Source organism: Protopterus annectens, chromosome 6.part0 (genome assembly GCF_019279795.1).
Source record: "Protopterus annectens isolate FY-2018-M chromosome 6.part0, PAN1.0, whole genome shotgun sequence".
NCBI lineage: Eukaryota > Metazoa > Chordata > Ceratodontiformes > Protopteridae > Protopterus > Protopterus annectens.
The window spans coordinates 1,512,373,754-1,512,397,421 of NC_056737.1; the positions used below are offsets into that span (position 1 = coordinate 1,512,373,754).

The 23,668-nt window shown below is 41.8% G+C and overlaps 1 protein-coding gene across 2 annotated transcripts in view; it reads left to right on the forward strand.

Moving 5' to 3' along the window:
• DDX18 (DEAD-box helicase 18) overlaps positions 1 to 23,668 on the forward strand; it is a 516,018-nt gene that overhangs the window by 154,176 nt on the left and 338,174 nt on the right. For both annotated transcript variants that reach the window (XM_044074977.1, XM_044074978.1), the window contains one exon: positions 18,162 to 18,262. In XM_044074977.1, coding sequence (XP_043930912.1) covers positions 18,162 to 18,262 — 101 coding nt within the window. The remainder of the gene's footprint in view (positions 1 to 18,161; positions 18,263 to 23,668) is intronic.

The window sequence follows — 23,668 nt, forward strand, 5'->3', positions numbered from 1 at the left end:
GCAGTCTTCATCTGGAGGGTGTCCTCTTGAAGAGACTGTAAACTTGATGTGTGAACAGTTTATGTGGGGCTCCAAAGAGGTCTGGGTTTCATAAAAGATGTTTGTATCTCCATAGGTTTGGAGTACTTGAGGCCCAGTACTGTGCTCCTGTTTTTCCAGGACTTTAAGATGTATTTCACTGCCCCCCCCCCTTCCTTCCAAGAAATGGGGCAGATTGTACAGGGTCAAAAAACACTTGCACAGGAACTGTGCATTGCATCATGTAGTGGCATCCATAATTGCTGATGGTGTTAGACTTGGCTTCAGGGCTCTCTATTGTGTCTCTAATGAAGTGCAGTGTTTTAGTAATATTTGGTAAAAAGTTGTGCATTTCTACAACATTGCCCTTTAAAGGTATACAGTGTCAGGCCTACACTATCTGATATCAAGAGGACATCCTCAGTTTAAATAACGGATATGGAAGAAGTCAAGGATACTGACGTACAGAATGAAATTGTTAGGTGCACACAGTAGCTTTGGACATTGGTAAACATACTTAAAAATGTGTATAATGCTGTTGATGCTTGCAGAAGGGTGTTGCAGCTGAGATAGTAAGACTGCTGACTAAGAGTACAGGCTTTATTGTGTGATGTCAAGGAACAGTTACTGAATCTCCCCTGGACAATAATGTATTTAGTCTCTCTTAACAAGAAATCTTTAAAAAATGAAAGATCAGGGAAAGACCATAAATGACTGGCTGCAACCTTGTAGCCATACTTTAAATGTGGATGTTCTTTGTGTTTCACTGTTGCAGTCATAATATTTGGGTAATCCTGCTGGCAGGTTGCCCTCAGTCGGCCTGAATTCCAAAGTCTTGGGTCCTGCGTCCGCTGCTGTCGCCCCTTCCCTGACGTCAGGTCGTCAGGGGTATAAAAGATGCGGCTGACGCCATTTTCTTCAGTCTTTCTTGCCGCACGGTGCCCGAAGCAGAAGCAGTTCGCAAGTGCCGGTCGGCCGACTCCTGAGATTTTCAGATCCGAAGTCTTCAATAAAGCGAAGTACCCCATTGGGAAAACTTTTTTCTTGCTCCAGACCGATGTCAGAAAAAGTAAATAAATGTACTTCTTGTGGAAAGCAAATACATCGTAAGGATTTTCATTCTTACTGTATTCCTTGCCTAAGCCCTGATCACATCGTTTCTGGTTGTTGGTTTTGTGCTAGATTTAACCAATGCACTATTAAGCGTCGGTATGATTTTTGCTACTATTTTGGATGCCGGTTTAATTATCCAGAAATGTCGTCTGATAGCCATCCGACTTCCGGAGTTCACAAAAAACTCAAAGAAAAGGAGAGAGATAGACTACCGAGGCCCAAAATCCACGACGAAGCTTCTCCTAAGCCAGTCGCCGGTTCTCAGTGAGGCGCTTTCGCAACCCCTGACGCCCGCTACTTTAGAGTCACAGGCAGCTACCGACTCCCACGTAGAGTCGGCCATGCCACTGGAAACTCAAGGTATTGGAGCCTTGGATACTATTCCTTCAGATGGGTCCGGAAGCCGCTGAGCAGGCACCGGCTTCTGAGGGTGTATTCAGACCTAAACATCTTTACATTAAACAGACTTCATCTTCAAAGGCAAAGACTAAAGCACCTTCTAAAGCAAAGAAACAAACTCAAGAGCCACGTGGTCAGGCCTCTATGCCCAAAAAACAGATGCTCAAAATGGAGCCACGTGGTCAGGCCTCTATGCCCTAAAAACAGATGCTCAAAATGTCTGAAGACTTGATTACCTTGATGGGTTCCCATCCCCCTCCTGATAAGAGGCCTAGGCAAGAGACGGATTATGAATCTTCAAGTCAGGTTTCCATTTCTTCTGATCAGGAATACCCCCCCCCCCCCATGAGGATTCTGATGCTGAAGAATCTATACATTCAGCTTCCCCTCCAGAGGACTCTTCTTTTGGGGAAATCTTGCATACCATGAGGGAGCATTTCCACTGGGAGAGCCAAGATTTTTCAGAATCTAAAAAGAGGCTCAGGGATTTCCTTTTACTACCTCAACACAGGCCACTAGCCATTCCACCTGTGTTAGACATTGTAGATGATGTGTTTTCGGAGTCTAGTCTTAGCCCTGACTCCTTACCTCCAGCTCCTGTTAAGCCTGACTGATATTACAGGGTTCCTGACTCTCATAAATTCTTTTTTTAAAAACCCTGCTGCAGACCCAGAAACTATTTCACAGGGTCCAAAAGGAGTTAAAGCTTCCGCTGCAAAAAACCCTACCCCCTCTGACAGAGATTCTAGGGCACTGGATAGATGGGGGGAAAAAGGTTTACACATCTGCTACCTTGGCTACAAGGGCCTTAAACTGTCAGTTTCATATGCTCAAATATCAGCAACATGTCATGGCATTGCTTAAACAGAAAATGTTGTTAAACTCTGAATGTGCAGAAAACAAGGAAATTCAGGATTTATTGCATGCAGCTGAACAAGTTGGAAAGCATGCTTTGCAATGTGGTTTTGATTCTTTGGATGCCTCCTGCAGGGCCGCAGTTACGGGTTCTGTAATTAGGAGGCATGCTTGGTTAAAGGAACAAAATTTGCCTGATCATGTCAAAGTTAAATTATTAGATGCACCTTTACAGCATGATACTTTGGTGTTGAGGCAGAAGAGGTGTTAAAGAAAATGGAGGACAAAGCTAAGCTAAATCTATGCAAACTGTCAAAGATTTTTTACAAGTACAGCCACCTAGGTTTAGTAGACACTGTCCAACAAAGAATTGGTCCTTTCCTGTGTCAGACAGACCTCAAAGGGGCAGATCCCAGGTGCAAGGTTCATACAGGTCAAAGCAATGGGGTGCTTCTACCTCCAAAGTTGGAGAAGACAAATCACAACCATACAGGAAACAGTCCCAATGACTTCCCCCTGCCTGCACCAAGCACTTATCTCCTGGCAGCACCCTTAGGGGGAAAATTATCACTTTTTTCTCAAAATTGGCACATCATAACCCAGGACAAGTGGGTTCTAAATATCGTGTCACAAGGCTACAAGTTCCATTTCCATACCCTGCCAAAATCAAACGGCTGGCCAGATCTGCCAAAAAAATCAATGGGAAGAGGCATAAAAACAAGTCTCATCCCTCATGGACATGGGGGCCATTCAACAGGTACCAGAGCAAGAGCAGAGACAAGGATTTTACTCGAGACTGTTCTTGGTACCCAGAAGGGACAAGGCCTGGAGGCCAATACTGGACCTATCTATTCTGAACACATTCCTGGATATACCAAAATTCAAGATGTTAACTTTGCAGCAGCTTCTGCCCATGCTGGGCAAGAACTCTTGGCTTGTGACTTTAGACCTAAAAGAGGCATACCTGCATGTCCCAATCAGACAGATATGCAGAAAATACCTCAGATTCAAGGCTGGCTCAATGCATTACCAATTCTCTACACTGCTCTTTGGCTTATCTACTGCGCCCAGGGTCTTTACAAAGTGCCTGGCACCAGTAATTGCATTCTGCGGACAAAGAGGAATACAAATGTAGCCTTACTTGGACGACTGTCTAGTTCAAGCAGAGAACAAGGACATTCTTCTACAGCATCTGGCATGTGTGAAAAGACTTCTAACATGCCAAGGGTACACAGTCAACGAAAAGAAATCAAAGCTAGTACCCTCTCAAGAGATAATATTCCTGGGTGCAAGCTTAAATACAACTGCCTAGATGGCTTATCTCACGCCAGACAAAGGCAACTGACTACCTATTTCAAAATGTTGACAACAAAGGCCCAGTTATCTGCAAGAAAAATTCTGCAGGCTTTGGGCTTCATGGCATCCTGCATCCTACTAATTCCATATGCAAGACTGCATATGAGGAAACTTCCATGGTACCTAAAAAGTGTTTGGACTCAACATTGCCACAGCCTGGAAACTATGATTACTCTCATTCCCTGCCTGCAGCAGGAGTTTCGATGGTGGGCAAAGGCTTGTCACCAAAACAAAGGACAGCCATTCACATTACCCCCAGCCAGGCAGACACTGACCATAGATGCATCAGATTATGCCTGGTGGGCCCACATGGCAGGAAGATGCATTCAGGGCACATGGACCTCAAACCAAATGCATCTACATATCGATCAAAAAGAGATGCTAGCTGTTCAAAAGGCCCTGACAGCCTTCAAGGACCTACTTCATCCGGGACAACTACTGATACAGACAGACAACACCACGGTCATGTGGTATATAAACAAGCAGGGAGGCACACATTTTTACCCCCTTTGCAGACTAGCCATGACTTTGTGGGACACAGCATTGACTTGCTAAGTACATCTGCAGGCACAGTTCCTGCCAGGAAGGAAAAATACTCTGGCAGACGAACTAAGCAGAAACCTCATGGATCCCCATGAGTGGCAGCTGGATCCACAAGTCTTCAGCATGATAACAAGGAAATGGGGATGCCCGGACATAGATCTATTCGCCTCCCTTCACAACTGCCAACTAAAAAGATTCTGCACAAGGATTTATCACAGACAAGCATGGAAAGTGGATGCCCTATCTTTCAGCTGGAAAAACCTATCAGTATATGCCTTTCCCCCTCTGCCTCTCCTCCCCAAGGTACTCCTAAAGGTCAGACAGGAGAAGCCAAAGATGATACTGATTGCCCCAGACTGGCCCCGCCAGTACTGGTATCCAATACTAAGGAACTTGTCTCAATGCCCAGCTTGGACCTTACCTCAAATACCTCATCTACTGTCCAGCAAAGCAATCAGATCCTGCACAGCCAACTCAGGACTTTAAACCTGGCAGCATGGCGGATAATGTAGTCATACAAAACGCACCTCTCAGTAAAGCTGTGATGGATGTCATTTTGGAAGCCAGAAGGCCTAGTACTAGAAAATCTTATGCTGGAAAATGGTGGAAGAGATTCTGTGCTTGGAACCGTGGAAGAGATTCTGTGCTTGGAACCGTGGAAGAGATTCTGTGCTTGGAACCATGCACAAGGAACTGATGCAGGTGTGCCAAATATTCCTCAGATTTTACAATACTTAACTGAGATGCTGGACAAAGGCCTATCTTTTTTTCATCTATTAAAATTCATGCCTCTGCCATATCGACTCATTACAATATAGAGCCACCAATCTTTTCTCATCCCTTATTAAAGCATTACCTCAGAGGAGCCAAAAATTTAAGGCCTCCAAGGAGATCACCAGTGCCTGCATGGGCCCTCAACTATGTCTTGGAAAAACTCACCCTGCCTCCTTTTGAGCCAGCTGCTACTGCGGATATAAAGTTATTGTCTTGGAAAACGGCTCTGCTCCTAGCAATAACTTCTGCAAGATGAGTTTCAGAGCTACAGGTACTCATGGCTGTGGAACCTTTTATCATTTTTTATCCAGACACGGTCTCTCAGAGGACAAACCCAACATTTATGCCTAAGGTGGTGTCCAGTGTTGCTCTTAACCAAACTATTCATCTGCCCACTTTTTATCCAAATCCACAGAACAAGGGGGAGAGAATTCTGCATTCTTTGGATGTACACAGACAGCTTAGATTCTACTTGGACAGAACCAAAGTTTTCAGAAAGACAGAGCAATTACTAGTGGCATATGCTTCAGGATCACAAGGAAAGGCTATCTCAAAGCAGACTATTTCAAAGTGGATAGGCCACTGCATTCATTTCTGCTACTTACTCCATGGCAAGCCAGTGCCCAAGGGCATTAGGCCATATTCAACCAGAGCTGCAGCCACTTCAGCAGCCTTTCTCAGGGGGAGTACCAACCAAGGACATTTTAGAGGCAGCTACTTGGAGTTCAGTGCACACCTTTACAAAGCACTATCATCTGCCACTCTACTCTAAATCCAGGGCAGGCTTTGCCACTGCAGTTCTGCAGGGCCTCATAGCTACTCCTAACGCTGTTTAGCTCCAGCCTCCCAACCATAGCTTTGGGACTCTACCTAAATGTAATGACTGCAACAGTGAAACATGAAGAACATAGTACAGTTGTGTACACTTAGCATCAATGTAGATGTTCAAGTGTATTCACTGTTGCAAGCTACCCACCCGCCATTCCCCTTTTCTTCTGTTGGAACCTATCTTTCCTCCTTTGATTTATACAACCTATGTGTTGTATTTGCTTGTAGAGGAAGGTAAAGTTTATATTGGTGCAGAAGGGGCGACAGCAGCCGACGCAGGACCCAAGACTTTGGAATTCAGGCCGACTGAGGGCAACCTGCCAGCAGGATTACCCAAATGTAATGACTGCAACAGTGAATACACCCGAACATCTACATTTATGGTAAGTGTACACAACTGTACTTTCTCCACATCTGTATAGTGGTTCTGTCTTTTGCCTAAAATAGGTCCTAATGTACAGGTGGCTGGAGTGCGATGGCAGTGCTTTGGCCCAACCTAAGGTATCACTTTCAAAGGTTCATTTACACTGTGTATGTAGTTGCAGACTGCAACAGTATGGTGCATGTCCCACACCACAGTAGTGGGGTGTTTTGAGAGAGGGATGACCTGTATATTTCACCTTTGGGCAGAGAATAATAAGAATTGACTTCTATTGAGAGTATCTGAAATTCTGAGGGCCATGACTGAGAGTTTTGTATTCTCCCTGCCCCTTGGGAGTCATGTTAGTGTTAGTAGCAGGGGTATGGGAAGTGGAGCCCCTCCATTGGGACGTTTTAACTGTTTAGTAGCAAATAGGTTCATAGGTAGGTACTAGACTATCTGCTCGAAGGCATTTATAAGCCTAGCCAGAATGTGTTTGCTTTCGCCACCCCCTTAGATTAGTTCCCTGTGCCTCTGTCCAGCAGAGCCACTGAAGTGATCCCCGGGGTAAACTTTGTTTCCCATCCACTCGTCAAGGTTTCTCTTGAAGAGTGTTAGCGAGGAGCTCTGCCTAATGTAGATTGGAATCTTGTTCCAAAGCATGGGAACTCTCTGGGACAGGAATCTATCCCTCCCGCATGTCCTATTTATTGTTGTGGTGAGGTTTAGATCCCTAGAGTGTGTGGCTCGAGGGGATATGGTTTTCTTTAGGTGGAGCATGTCCATCAATTCTGGGTTGGACATGGCCTTGTATGTCAGGCAGAGATCACCTCTGAGTAGGCGGTATGCAACCGAGTACAACTATAGTTTCTTCAGTCGAGCTGCATAGGGCATCTGTTTGAGGCCAGTGATCCTCTTGGTGAGGTACTTCTGTGGTCTTTCCAGCTGTTGCAGGTGTCTTGTAAGCTACATCCCAAATGGGGCATTGTACTCTGACGGGTCTTATGAGTGATGAGTAGAGTGGCTCAATGGCCTCTTTTGATCTGGATGCGGACCCGTTTATGATTAGGTGGGCCACATAGAAGGATTTTCTAACCACTCTGGCAATGTGATTATCAAAGAAGAGATTACTATCTACTTGGGTCCCCGGATCCCTTATTACGTCTTCTGTATTTAGGGGACTACCACCAATGTGGTAGTTTGTGGGTACTTTGTTTTTTTTTTTTCAAAGGGGATGACTGTGCACTTTTTGGCGTTTTAGCTTGAGGCCATGATTTTGACACCAGGTATCCATCTCAGTGAGACCCTTTTGGAGGATGTCTGTCAGCCGGAGAGTCAATTATAGCCCCTAGTTTGCAATCATCTGCGAACTTGGTCAGCCATAGTCCTCCTGTGCTTGCCTGTACCTCTGAGAAGTATATGCCGAACAGGAGAGGTCCTAGGACTGAGCCCTGGGGATCACCACTTGTAACCTGTTTAGAGTTGGACCTAGCTCCCCCAACTCTAACCATGTGGGTTCTGTCCGTGAACCAGTTGGCAACCCATCTTGTGATGTAGGAGTTTATGTTCAGGCTGGTGAGCTTGTCTATAATACCAGAATGGGGAATGGTGTCAAATGCCTTTGCGAGGTCTAGGTAGGCTGTGTGTACACCTTTCCCTTGTCTGTAGCCTGAATGGTGTCAAAGGCCTTTGCGAGGTCTAGGTAGGCTGTGTGTACACCTTTCCCTCGTCTGTAGCCTTGGTAACTGTCTCAAAGAAGTCCACCAGGTTTAGGAGGCATGATCTGCCTTTAAAGCCGAACTGGGTAAGGTCCAGTGTTTGGAGGTTCCCAATGTCTCTGTTAATGAGTTCCATGATGATGCGCTCCATAGCCTTGCAGACCAAGCTAGTCGGGCTTATAGGGCGATAGTTCCCTGGGTCTGTTGTGGCTCCACCTTTGAGGAGTTGAACAACTGTTACTGTGCGCCACTCTATGGGTACATAGCCTGTGGAGAGGCTGAGTTTGAACAGTGTGTTTAGGTGAGGGGTTAGTTCATCTTTGAGCTCATGTAGGATGCAGCCTGGGACACCGTCCGTTCCCATTGATGCTGTGTTTTTGACTTTGGAGAGGGCTGTTTTAACCAGAGTGTCTGTGATTTCAGGGGCTCTACATTCTTCTGGTATGGTTATGGGCCCTTTCGGAGGTGAGAGGGGGCAAAGTTTGCACTGAACCTGTTTGTCAGGATGTTGGCGATATCGGTCGGTTCAGTGTATTTTGTGCCATTCTGCACTAACTCCAAGCAGAGCTGAGCTTTGCCACTTAGATTCTTGACATAGCTAAAGAATGCCTTGTGGTTATCTTTGGAGTCCTTGGCAGTTTTTCTTTCGAAGCTAGCCTTGATGATTTTATGAGGGATTGTAGTTTCTTGCTGATACTGATCAGGGATGTCTTCCCTTCTTGGGATTTTACTCTTTTATGTACTAGTTTCCTCCTTCAATTTATAGCTTGTTTATGGCAGGGGTCCACCAGACTGGTTTCCTTTTCTTGGAGGAGTGAGCCTTGGTTTTGCTTGGGATAGCACGATCCGTGCATTCTTGCAGGTGCCCATAGAATGCATTAGTAAAGGATTTTGCAGCTTGGACAGCATTATCTTTTAGCATGGGGGCTTTGAAACTTTCCACCTCGGTCTTAAGTAATGTGAAGTTTGCGTTTGAAACTTTTTTCACAGTGGTTTCCTTGACCAGGGGTGGGGACAGAATGTGGATATCCAAAGTGATTTGTTTATGGTCAGATCTAACTAGCGAGGGGTTGATCTCCAGTGTGGAACACTGGTCGCCCATGTTGGTGATGACCAGGTCCAATATGTTGTCATCTCTGGTGGAGTGTTGACCAGTTGATCCAGGGCATTTGAGTTTATAAATTCTAGGAAATGTTGGGCAAGGGAGTTAGTACTTGAGTAGTTCTCCCAGTTAATGTTTGGGTAATTGAAATCACCCAATATTAGGGTGTTTGGTAGGACCTTTATTTTTCCCAATGTTTTCAGAAAAGCGGAATGGGGGTCCTGGGATATGGTGGGCGATCTGTAGCAAGCTACAGTTTGAATTGCAGTTTTGCCCATTGTTAGTTGCACGTGGATGATCTCTGAAGCATCGTGGAGTTGTGGGTATCCTTGATGATTATGGATACGCCCCCGCCTTTTGTATTTCGGTCCAGGTTCCGTGGCTGAAATGTATGGTAAGAGTTGTAGCCTGGTAGTGCTGGGGTACTCTCTGGAGCCTTAAACCAGGTTTCTGTTACTGCGCATATATCGATTTTCTCCAAGAGTGCCTCGAGTGCGTGCATTTTGAGGTTTAGGCTTCTGGGATTGAGTAACATTACCCTCAGTTTTTTGTTACTTGTGCTATTTACGGCGGTGGGTTTGTCTTTTGAGCCTTGCCTAAAAAAGGCACTATGGGGGGTGGCAAGAGCCTTGGCCAGTATCCAAAAGCCTAAGGGTAACAGGTGCAAGCTGTCTCTAGCGAAGCTACTGAAATTCATTTTTTGTTGGATTACAATTTTTTTCTTCAAGTTTGGGGACCTACAATTTCTGGGCTATAACTTGATTGTGTCCATTATTGCAGTTTCTGTCTTGTACGAGTCATTTGGTAATTTTCTGAGTTTTTGTTTGATTACTTTTTTTAGCCTTTGGAACTTTGTATTCTAATCGGAGAATGCTCACTGTATCTATGTATTGCCTTTGTGTATACTATTTATGCTGCCACTCCCAGCTGAGGGACTGTATGCCGTTGCTCATCACTGCTAATGGAAACCTTTTTGCTAGGATTGGGTGCCTTCATAGGGCCTAAATTATCTGATGCTATAGAGCCTGGTCTATATTCATCTGTAAGAGCTCTGGGTTGGCAGGACTGGAGCAGCTTAGCACATAAAGGTTTCAAGTTCCTGTTTACCCACAGTCCAGTGAAAGAAAGGATCTCTGTTATTCAGTGGAAGATGGCACACAAAGAAACATAGCACAGAACTCAGTGGAGCAAAACCCATATCTTAAGACTGGGAGAAGTAGGGAGAGCGTCAGTGGTGAAGATATGCTGCAGTCCTGCATATCTGCCATTATGGTAAGTACACAATATCCATGTGTGGGAGAGTACTTGGTCCATCTTTCACTGCTTATAGGACAATGTCCTCAGGGCAAAAAAAAAAAAAAAAAAGTACTAGATGGCTGCTGAACAAAATGTAAATGAGATCATCTCTAAGGGACTATAAATAGAGATAACTTATGGTTGTGAATGTTTCATGGACTACCCGAGATCAGAACTAAAGCTAAACATGAGGCCAGCAACAAGATTTTGAAAAATACATTTTAATTTTGAGGCAGTGGTAGTAGAATCTGCATACACGACTAAGAAGTAATGCATATAATAGAAATATATTAGTCAAAATGAGTGTTCTAAAAAGAGTGAAAGCATCAAGAAAACCGTTCATTCTTAAGAAGCCCATTAGGGAAGGTGAAAAATTGACAACTGTTTCAGAACAACAAGAAGCTCTGACACAATCGATACTGGATGTGGGCAAAATTCCCTTTTCTTAATGCATGCTGCCAAAATATTTATGAATGCTGCTAAATGTATTCAGTGAAATGTACGTTTAGTGACTTCTTGTGTGGAACACGGGTAATGCACGGGTTCATTATGTGTTGGAACTCCTTTTATATGAAATAAAAACATAAAAAGATGAGTAGGGACCTTAAGAATCTTCTGCTTTTCTAGTTTGATAGCTGTGGTTGCTGGTGAATGGTTTAACAGACTAAGGAATGCACATGTGAAGCCTTAAGAAACATAAGGCATGTTACAGAAGAAATTGAACATATTTGAATAAAATCAGTTTGCATAGGTCCTTGGGACTAAAGATCGTCCTTAAGTGCATAATTTTAAAAGGGAGATCATGGAAGTAAAAAAACATTTCATTATACTGCACACAGTAGTACATATAACTGAATAGCAGCTAGTTACTCTAGTGCAACTCCCACATCCTGTGCACATTCCCATTAGATGGACTGTGTACTTTGATCCATAGGTTTACTTCAGTGTTTTCCTTCCTAAGCTTTTCTTCTGAAGGTGCCCTTTACTTAGTAAGAGCAACTCTTTTTAACAGAGTGAAATTTAATTCCGAGAGTTATACGGCCTAGATTAAGTAATTATGCTTGTTTAAGAGCATTGTTAAGAGTTATTGTCTATGTTCCAGGTGTTTTGAAATTGCTGGAAATTTAGAAGCAGAAGTATGACTTGCAGGGCCATCTGGTACAGTAAATTTATCCAACTGAGTGGTGGTATTTATGTGCACATGGATGGTTGTCTGTCGTTCACCTTTCATATATATGCAGTCGTGGGGAGTATTGTAAGCAGTGTTCATTCATCTTCAGTCTTCCATAGGGAAAGAAGGAAAATATAAGACCCAATTGGATGGGAATTTGCATGAGTTAAAAGGAAGTCAGTTTAATTCTACTACACTTGAGTGGTAGCAAGACAGATGCTAGAAGCATCTGCCGTGCAATGGAAAGTCATAAGTAATTGCTTGAGGGAGAAAAAATGCAGAATACCCAGATGCAATTATCGCGATGAATTCACAACATAAAAATCATGTCAGGCAAATCTGAAAGATCTATTGCATGAATAACCATAATGTTTGATACTAAAGAGGTTGATGCATTTGAACAAGGCATCACACTTTTGTAAATCAGGCTAGGAGTGGTTCCTTGTATGCTTTCATTGCTAAAATGCTGGCTAGGTATCGAGACACTGCAGGTTACGTGGCATCTGTGCAAGTAAATTAGTGTGACGAGTGAGGTGTTGGGTTGTGCAGTCACTGTGTCCACTCTGTGAGTCTAGAATGGAGTGGCTAACTACTTTGACCCCACCCACAGCTGAAACATCTAATGAACTAGTCCACCATTCCACATATTCAGTAGAGTTCCTATGGTTGCTACTGAATCTGAGGTTCAGTTGTCAGACTACAGAAGTAGGCAACACGCACACGCGTGTACAGAAGGGAAATGCAGTCTGCAGTCTATACAAAAACAGCCCAGAGATGGCTTGGGCAGTGGTATTCAAAAGATAAAACTTGATTTCCCTAGAAAATAAAAACCAGCAAAAGTAGTTTACAAAGTCCTGATTTATGTTCCTTGTAATGTACAGTTGTAACAAATGACAAGGTAACTGAAGTATATCCCTGAAGGGATACTGTCCTCCTTTTTGTTCATAGCAAAGTTAATTGTAATGCTTGTTGAATTCTCAAGTTAACTTGAGAACAAAAGTTAGTTTTTGAGAACGGCACTTGAGAGACTACAACTAATCTTATGAGTATGACCGGTAGTAAAGTCCGCAGGGTGAGTTATTACAAGGAAATAAGGGACCACCTTACTGCTTTGTGAGGCCTGGTGCTGCAGGCAGAGGGCCTACCCACACCTTGAGGTCCATTATTTCCAAGTGTCATCCACCATTGAGGGCAGTTTTAGCTTAAGAAATGGGCTATCGGTTAATTTACTTTGCATTTATTTTATTTTTAATAGTTATTTTTATATTGCTCATGTAAAATAGTTCCTCTGCATATATTTTAAAAATGTTGGGTGGGATATGTAATGGATGGTGATTGTTTAGAACACTTTCATACTAGTGTTAACTACAGGAAATTATCCATAGGCGTCTGTGAAAGTCCAGCCCAATATTAAGTTCAGAACCTTTAATCCCATATGTAGTGGGTGTCCACCTTTGACTGTGTACACATTGGATGTCTGATTTGGATCCAGTCACTGAATAAATACATAAAAGTAGCTGCACTATAAAGTCAGCATCTAGCTATGCTGTCTTTGAACTGCCTTGCTGCATTTTGACAAATTCACCTTAAAATCTCAACATCGAGGATAGTGATGGTCTGCTTTTCAGATGAACGTCAAAGTTGTTTCATTTCTGTATAGATCCACAAACACACATACGCAAATGTGTGTGTGTGTGTGTGTGTGTGTGTGTGTGTGTGTACAGTGTTTGCATAAACATAAATGTATACATATGAAAAATTTAAAACAATAAAACTCGAGCAAAGGAACGACCAAGATGACATATACTGCAAAAATTCTGTAGAAATTCAAATAAGGACGTTTATTGTATCCAAAATAAGAGGTAAGCGCTTTCGCAAGGAATTGCTTCTTCAGACCTTTAAAAACACCTAATAAAACAATTATATATATATATATATATATATATATATATATATATATATATATATATACAAACAGTAAAATTCAAACTCTCCAATCAAGAAACAACTACAATTGACTGAGAACACATCATCAAGAAGCATCCTTAAAGACACAATACATTCTAAAAAACAACAGAATAAAATCACACATCATAATATATAATGAAAAAATCTATATGTGAATAATAATAAGAACATTACCCTACTACAAGACTGCTAGTAAATATCTAGTTTATTCACTTCGGAACCCTTCTTTTCCTTAGCAGAGGCTTTATTGTAGCACGTTCATTAAGACCCCTGCCCCTATCTGCTCTCAAGATGATCATCCAATTGTTCTCCTTATGTTCAGTGTGGTTGCAGAAATCACCCGCTCTAATATCCTTATTACTACATAATAACCTTTTCAAATTCCTCGTATTCCTATAAAGGAAAGATGGATTGTCACCAACAATCCCGTTAATCTCTGGATCTACTTGTAAGATGGACCAATTCACTCTAAAAATATCCCTTAATGCTCTATGGTCTCTAGTAAAAAAAAAACAGGGGTATTTTGACTCGCCTTTGTAAGTTTAAACAATTACTTATTACATCTTCTACTGTCGGACCATAATAAGGTGCTGCTGTCCCTTCTCTAAGATGTTTCAAGTCAGACCAGCCTCTAGAGATCTCAGCCTGACCATGTCCCCTCTGTAATAATTTCTCTTCAAGCTGTTTAATTTCAGACTGAAAACCCTCCTCAGTAGGGTTCAGTCTGGAAGCTCTAATACCTTGTCCATGAATGAGATTATTAAAAACATAATTTGGATGCATACTACTTCGGCTTAACAACGTATTCCTAAAACAAGTCTTATGAAACACTCCTGTATTGATCATGGATCCCTGGAGTTTCTCTATGAATAACTCCATATACTCAATCCGAGTCCTGGAGGCAGACATAGTGAATTTCAAACATTCACATAGCTCATTCATTTGTATAAAAAAACTATCCAATTCAGGTTTCGTCCCCCTCCAGAGAAAAAACAAATCGACAAATCGTCGGTAAAATATGATCTGTGTGTCAAACTCTCTCATTTTAAGTAAGACTGTGTTTTTCCAATGTCCCAGGAACATATTTGCGTAGCTGTTGGCACAAGACGTGCCCATAGCTATACCATGTTTCTGAATAAAGATGCCATCATGAAAGGTAAAAATATTGTTCTCTAATACAATCTCCAAGAAGAAACAAATCAACTCAACTAATGTCGCATCATATTTGCCATGAGACTGCAAATATTCCTGTGCATACCTTGTCCCCAGGGCATTGGGTATCATAGTAAAAAGTGATTGTATGTCCATCGTCACAAAAGTTATATTTTCAACATCATCTAAGCTATGTATACACTCATAAAGATCCAACAAGAATTGTTTAGAATCTTGAAGCACAACCCTATTCAAATTAATAATCGGTCTGAGGTGCTTCTCTATAAAGATAGAGAATGGTTCAGTGATCCAACCAGCGCCCGAGACAATAGGGCGCATGGGTGGAGCCATAGGATTCTTATGGATTTTAGGGAGTCCTTGTATTACTGGTAATAGTGGGTCAGACACCATTAAGAAATTAAACGTCTCCCTAGATACTAAACCAGCCTAAAAAGTCTCTAATATGGATTTCTTAATGGACTTAATGATTCTGTGTACATCTTCAACACAAATCTTATAATAAAAACTACTCTGGCCCAACATATCCTCCATAATGGTATTATATTGAGTATTATCCATCACTACGATGGAACCACCCTAATCTGCTGGCCTTATAATGATGCTTGAGTTCTCCCTAAGACGTTTCAGGGCCCTTCTTTCTTCAAGGGTCAGGTTAAATCTCATTCCATCTCTATATGTACCAGCACAATTATCATAGTATTGAAAAATATTATCCTCAGTTAACTTCATCTAAGCCTCAATTAATGGATTATTAGAAGGAATCTGTGTACTGAGCTTCTTAAAACTCGGTAAATCCGGTACTTCACCATTATTAATCACTGCTGACTGGTTATTACCATACAGGTAACTTAACTTTACATTCCTACAGAACACACTCAGATCTAACACAGTATCAGTCAATTTACTATTACTAGAAGGAATAAAGGTTAAGCCTTTACATAACACATTCGATTCGTAATAATCCAGTTCATAAGAAGAGATATTCACAATCAGTGATTCGACATCTTCCCCCATATTTTCTTTAATGTCCGAGTCTGATGATATTCCCCTGACAATTTTCTCTTTTGGCGCCCCCTGCTCATGGACCTGCTCCTTCCCCTGAACCTCTCCGGGTGAACAGGCAGTGGAAAAGGGAGGTCCCCAGTGGGAACGCCAACTGAGGAACAAGATACAGAAGGATAGGGGCAGGGGTCTTAATGAATGTGCTACAATAAAGCCTCTGCTTAGGAAAAGAAGGGTTCCAAAGTGAATAAGCTAGATATATATGTTTTATTAGCAGTCTTGTAGTAGGGTAATGTTCTTATTATTATTCACATATAGATTTTTTTTCATTATATATCATGATGTGTGATTTTATTCTGTTGTTTTTTAGAATGACTGTATTGTGTCTTTAAGGATGCTTCTTGATGATGTGTTCTCAGTCAATTGTAGTTGTTTCTTGACTGGAGAGTTTGAATTTTACTGTTTGTATATGTAATTGTTTTATTAGATGTTTTTAAAGGTCTGAAGAAGCAATTCCTTGCAAAAGCGCTTGCCTCTTATTTTGTATACAATAAACGTCCTTATTTGAATTTCTACAGAATTCTTGCAGTATATGTCATCTTGGTCGTTCCTTTGCTTGAGTTTTATTGTTTTAAATTTTTCATACGTATACATTTATGTTTATGCAAACACTGTACACACACACACACACACACATACATTTGCGTCTGTGTGTTTGTGGATCTATACAGAAATGAAACAACTTTGACGTTCATCTCAAAAGCAGACCATAGAACATTAAGGGATATTTTTAGAGTGAATTGGTCCATCTTACAAGTAGATCCAGAGATTAGTGGGATTGTTGGTGACAATCCATCTTTTCTTTATAGGAATATGAGGAATTTGAAAAGGTTATTAAGTAGTAACAAGGATATCTTTAGTGACCCAGTAGAGGATGGGGTTATACAGCCATGTGGGAACTGCAATTTTTGTGGTCTCATCAATGTGTCTAGTTTTTTTGACCACCCTGATTTGAGGCGAAGGTTTAGTTTTAAGGTGAATGCCAATTGTAGGACCACTAATGTGGTCTACTTGGCAGTGTGTGTGTCTTGCATGTCCTATGTGGGTAAGATGAATAGGTCGTTGAGAGAACGCATGAGGGAACATGTCTATAATATACGCAGGGGTGTTGACAATAACGCCTTGTCGAAGCATGTAATGAGCTCTGGAGCAGGACATTACTTTATGTTTAGAGTCATAGATATTATTAAGCCCACTGTTAGAGCGGGTAATATCCGCAACCACACTGAATATAAGGAGAACAATTGGATGATCATCTTGAGAGCAGATAGGGGCAGGGGTCTTAATGTACGTGCTACAATAAAGCCCCTGCTTAGGAAAAGAAGGGTTCCGAAGTGAATAAACTAGATATATACGTTTTATTAGCAGTCTTGTAGTAGGGTAATGTTCTTATTATTATTCACATATAGATTTTTTCATTATATATTATGATGTGTGATTTTATTCTGTTGTTTTTTAGAATGACTATTGTGTCTTTAAGGATGCTTCTTGATGATGTGTTCTCAGTCAATTGTAGTTGTTTCTTGATTGGAGAGTTTGAATTTTACTGTTTGTGTATATATATATATATATATATATATATATATATATATATATATTTAAAATTGCTTTATTAGGTGTTTTTAAAGGTCTGAAGAAGCAATTCCTTGCGAAAGTGCTTACCTCTTATTTTGGATACAATAAACGTCCTTATTTGAATTTCTACAGAATTCTTGCAGTATATGTCATCTTGGTCGTTCCTTTGCTCGAGTTTTATTGTTTTAAATTTTTCATTGTTATTAGTGAGTGACGGAATTTTCATCCAGTGGATTATCGTTTGTCTTCTAATAAATGTATACGTGTTTGTATAGCACAATCCTCCACCTGTCATTGGAAGACACAGACAAAAATATTTCAAATTTGTACAGTAGTTTTCCACCAAGTTCATTCATAGATTTGAACTCTTGATGCAGACTATGGGTTTCAGTTGTTGCAAGGTCTACAGGAGAAGGTTAAAGTAAATGATAGTTTTCTTAGTGGAGAATTTTAAATGTCCACTGGAAATCATGATGCCTCATTTGTTTTGCACTAAAATTAGTGTAACTTTTTTTTTTTTTTTTTTTTTTTAACATTACATCATTCCCTAAAAAAACTTAGCATCACATTATTCCCTTCCCTGCTATTGGTGTGTATAGTGCATTTCAGAATGAGGCATTCATAATGATGGTGAGTGTGCGTACTTGTCAATCTCCCTAATATGTCTTATTCCTACTAGTGGCCCCATTGACAGTTGTTAAGAGCTGGTTAGTATTCCATCCTGATATTTGCTGAGCGCAAGAAAAAATGTCTTCTGTTTTTTTACTAATTTTTGTATAATTAAATGTTTTCCTTTCTGATTTAATTTTCTCTGCTCCCAACAACTTTTCCTTTTGATTTCCTTTTTAGGGATGTCCTTGCAGCTGCTCGAACAGGTAGTGGTAAAACATTGGCATTCCTCATTCCAGCAATAGAACTTATTTACAAGTTGAAATTTATGCCAAGGAATGGTAAGAATTCAATTTTGTCTTGTAGAGTTTTGCTGTGCACCAGAAGGTTACTGAAATGCACTGTGGATGTTACACCTGGTGGTATGAACCTTGGCTCTAGATGTCGCAGTTCTGAACCTTTGGGAAGACCTTTTAATATTTTAGTTTAGGAAGACTTTTTTCTTTTTTTTTTTTTCTTCTCCACCTCACCTTTTGTTTGGGGGATACCAGTTTGGGGGTGGTCTGCCCAGGGCATCAAATTAGCAAGCTACAGCTCTGATATCCATTAAATTACTGAGTAGTATTCACTGTAGCTCTCAGAAATAGTTTTTTATTTAAAAATCTTTTGATACTTTCTTTTTTTATAAAGATCTCTTGACTGCATGCACATTAAATGCTATGATGTGTGTCTTGAAGAGCACAGACTATAGTATTATGGTGAGCAGGAAGTATTTTTAACATAATTGCGTACTGTAATATTCTGCAGTTAAACACTGACCAGTGAGTATCAGATTGAAGTCATTGCTTTTAGTCAGCTTGTTGAGGAAGTTTGTTTTAACTAGATGATATGGGTTAGGTGTCTACCCACAGCCAAGTACTGGTAGTAGTCTGAGCACTGGATGGAATGTTGACGGGAGGTGGTTAGGAAGCAAGGTTTTGAAGTATCAGTATGCCAAAGGAGGTTCGTCTCCTGGAATAGCAGTCCAAGCAGTAGTGTTTTGTGAATGTCTGAACCAGTGAAATGTACATGGCACGAATGTCAACAGTGGACAGATTTTGAAACAAGCTAGGTGAGTGGCTTTCACCTTATTTTCTCCTGGAGGTATATTCTGACCACACAGCCTGCCCTCTGAACACAAAAATTGTCCTGGCCTGTATGTGGTTTCACCAGGGAGAGGATGCAAGTGACTTTCATATTAATAATTTCTCATGGGGGATGTTGTTGCCTTTTTTTACCCCGGGACCTTTGTTTACATAGTGGAACAATAATGATGTAAAGGGCTAGCATGACTCCATCACCTCACACTTTGAGTTCTGTGAATCTGAACATTGAAATAGTTTGCGTGGCTTCTCCTTCGGGTAAGCAAGGATAGGCGTGAAACCTGCAAATCTTGCCTTGTATCTTCTGCAATAGTGAATTGGCTGGGGTAGTATGCAGTAGTTTATTTTTTTTATGGCAGTACTTTATTAGATTATCAAAAGGTTGAATTTCCTTTCAAGAATGATTGCCTAATTGTTTCTATAGCATATAAATCTTGCAAGGTTAGAAAAATGTTTACTAATGCAAGTATTTCCTTGAATAATCTCAGATCATGTTTTCATTTCATGTTGTCTGAATACGTTAGCTACAGCTTCAGTAACTGGAACAAAAATGTTTTGATGTGTTGAGAAATAAATCTGTTCAAATATTTTAGAATCTTCTTCTTCTTTCGGCTTTTTCCTGGTTAGGGGTCGCCACAGCGGATCATCTGTCCTCTCGTGATTGACAGTGGAGTTTTACGGTGTCTAGTTGCCAGCCCGGCACCCAACCTTCCACAGAAGGCACACACTCGCACCTACGGCCAATTTAGAGTGTCCATTCCACCTACTGCATGTCTTTGAGATGGGGGAGGAAACCGGAGCACCCAGAGGAAACCCACGCAGCCACAGGGAGGACATGCAGACTCCACACAGAAGGCACCTCAGCCGAGAATCGAACCGGAGAACCTCTTGCTGTGAGGCGGCAACGCTAACCACTGCACCACTGTGGCCGCCCTGTTCAAAGACTTTAGAATAATGGGATTATAATAATGCTCAACTTACCTGCAACCTTAACAGATGGTCATCCTTTTAGTATTGTGTAGCTAACATTTTGATAAGTGCCTCTTATGAATTCACATTTCTTAGCTGTGGAAAAGTCATTGGCGATTAAATGTGACAAATATGTTTTGTTTAAAAAATAGCTGATAAACAACTTCCAGAGATGATTATTTCACGACTTTGGCTAGAAAGAAAGGTCTATACCAGATGGCAAAGCTGGGAATATTATTTTCAGAATTTTTATTGAAAGGGTTTCAGAATAATATTTAACAAGTACGTCTTAGAATACTGATGTTCTTCGTGTTTTACTGTTGCAGTCATCACATTTGGGTTATCTGACTGCAGGTAGCCCTCAGCCGACCTGAATACCAGAGTCTTTGGATTTCTGTGTCAGATGCTGTCGCTTCTTCTTTGACGGCAGGTCGTCGGGTATAAAACATGCAGCCGACACCATTACATCAGTCTTTCTTGCTGTGCGGTGCCCGAAGCAGAAGCAGTTCACAAGTGCCAGTCGGCCAACTCCTGAAATTTTCGTTTGAGTTTCAGACCCGAAGTCTTCAAAAAAGCTAAGTACCCCATTGTGGATTCTTATTCTTGCTCTAACCGATGTCAGTAAAAGTTGTCGTACCTGTGGAAAGCAAATACCTCCTAGAAATTTTCATTCTTACTGCATCCCCTCCTTAGGCCCAGACCACGACGTCCCTCGTCGGTTTTGTGCCTTATTCAATGCCCAAACTATCCGTAGTCTGGCTATTTTTGCAGCTAATTATTTTCGTACTCATTCTGTGTACTCCAAAATGGCTTCGTCAAGCCATCCGACTACCGATCTTTCGAAAAAACATAAGGATAAAGACAGACAGACCGCATAGGTCCAAAACTGCCAGCAACGCTTCTGTTAAGCTAGTCACCGGTACTCAGTGAGGCGCTTTCGCAGCCCCTGATACCCGCTTCTTCTGATTCGCACGCCTCTACTGAGACCCTTTCGGAGTCCAGTGTGCCATGAGATGCTTCTTCGACGATGGAACCTGTGGATGTCTCTACCTTGGATGGGTCTGGAGCCACTGCGCAGGCACCAGTTTCTGAGGGTGAATTCAGGCCTACAGACATTCATATTAAACTGATGCCATAGTTTTCATCCAGGCCTAAAACTCGCACCACGCCTTGAAAACAGACGACCAAACCACAGGCCCAGGCCCATATGCCTAAAAAAAAAAACAAATGCTTAGAATGGCTGAAGACCTCATTACCTTAATTAGGGGAAGCCAACCTTCACCCTCTGAGAGACCTAGAACTGAGTTTCTTTCTGATTCTTCTGATCAGGAATCTGATTTTTCTGCTCCTTCTGATTATCAGGATTTGCCCTTATCTACTTATGAGGATTCTGATGCAGAGGATTCCACTCCCTCTTTCGGTGAAACCTTGCACACTCTTAGGGAGCATTTCCGCTGGGAAAGCCAGGATTACTCTGACTCCAAAAAGAGGCTTAGGGAATTCTTACTCCTACCTCAACACAGACCTTTAGCTACCCCTCCTGTTCTGGACATTGTAGATGCTTTCTTGGAATCTAGCCTTTCCCCAGACACTTTACATCCAGCTCCCAGAAAACCTGACCAGTATTACAGAGTACCTGACTCTCACAAGTTCCTCTTCAAGAATCCTTCTGTGGATCCAGAGACCATTTCCCAAGGACCAAAAGGCATTAAGGCTACTGCTGCCAAAAATCCTACCCTTCTGATAGAGATTCTAGAGCCTTAGACAGATGGAGTAAGAAGGTATATACTTCTGCTACTTTAGCCATCAGGGCTTTAAATTGCCAGTTTCAAATGTTAAAGTATCAGCAGCATGCTATGGGGCTTCTTAAACAGAAAATTATGTTCATTCCCGACTGTACTGAACACAAAGAATTACAGGGTTTAATGCATTCTGCAGAACAAGTTGGTAAACATACTTTGCAATGTGGTTTTGACGCTTTAGGAGCATTTTAAAGAGCTGCTGTCACTGGGTCTCTACTTAGAAGGCATGCTTGGCTTAAGGAACAAAACTTGCCAGATCATGTAAAAACTAAATTACTGGATGCTCCCTTAAACCAAGACCGCCTTTTTGGCAAAAAAGAAGAAGAACTCAAAAGGATGGTGGAAAAAGCTAAATCTATGCAAACTGTTAAAGATTTCCTACAAGTACAGCTTCCCAGATTCAGTAGGCATTGGCCTTCTAAGAACTGGTCCTTTCTAGTCCCTTCTAGCCTTTTCAGTCCAAACCCAGGAACAGCAGACCACTTAGGCTACAGTCTCAGGCTTCGCACAAACCTAAGCAGTGGGGGGCTTCCACTTCCAAAGCAGGGAGTAGTAAGCCACCCCCCTCTGGAAAAATGTCACAATGACTTAACCTTAACCCTTCCAAGCCTTGCTCTACTGCCTGCTCCCTTAGGAGGAAAGCTCGCCCTGCATGCATAAAAATGGGAACTCATTACCCAAGACAATTGGGTTTTGAACATAGTTTCCCAAGGATACAGATTTCACTTCCACACCCTACCAACACCAAGTGGTTGGCCAGACCTACCCCCAAATCAATGGGCTGAGGCCCAACAGCAGGTTCTCTCTCTCCTCAATATCAGGATTATTCAGCCTGTCCCAGCAGAACAAAGGGGACAAGGCTTTTATTCAAGACTTTTTCTGGTACCCAGAAAAGACAACTCCTGGCATCCTGTCCTGGACCTCTATTCTCAACACCTTTCTGGTAGTTCCAAAATTCAAAATGCTAACTCTGCAACAGCTTCTTCCCTTGTTAACCAAGGATGCCTGGCTGGCAACCCTAGACTTAAAGGAAGCTTACATGCACATCCCAATAAGGGAATCTTGCAGGAAATACACTTCAGGGCAGGCTGCATGCACTATCAGTTCTCTGCACTTCCCTTTGGCTTATCTACTGTGCCCAGGGTGTTCACAAAGTGCATAGCTCCAGCCATTGCATTTTGCAGGCGGAGAAATATTCAAATTTACCCATATTTGGACGATTGTCTGATTCAGGCAGAAAGCCAGGACTTGCTATTACAATACTTGGCATTCGTGAAGAAACTTCTAACCTCACTGGAGTACGCAGTCAACAAAAATAAATCTCTCACCTAGTACCCTGCCAACCGATTGTATTCCTGGGAGCAAGCTTGAACACAACTTCCCAGATGGCTTTCCTCACTCCAGAGAAACAAGTCTACTTGACAACCTTCTTCAAACTCTTGGCCACAAAACCCCAGATATCTGCAACGAAAATACTACAAGCCCTGGAGTTCATGGCCTCTTGTATTTTACTAACTCCATATGCAAGACTGCATATGAGGAAATTCCAATGGTATCTAAAAAGCCTATGGTGTCAACATTCTCAGGACCTGGAAACAATGATTTCTATCATTCCTTGTATCAACACAGAGTTCCTGTGGTGGGCAGAGGCCTGCTACCACAACAAGTGGCTCCCTTTCACTCTACCTCCTGCCGCCCAAACCCTAACAACAGACTCATCAGACTATGCATGAGGGGTTCACATGGCATGGCAGTGCATTCAGGGCAAATGGAACCCGAGACAGATGCACCTGCATATCAATCAAAAAGAAATGTTAGCTGTACAGAATGCTCT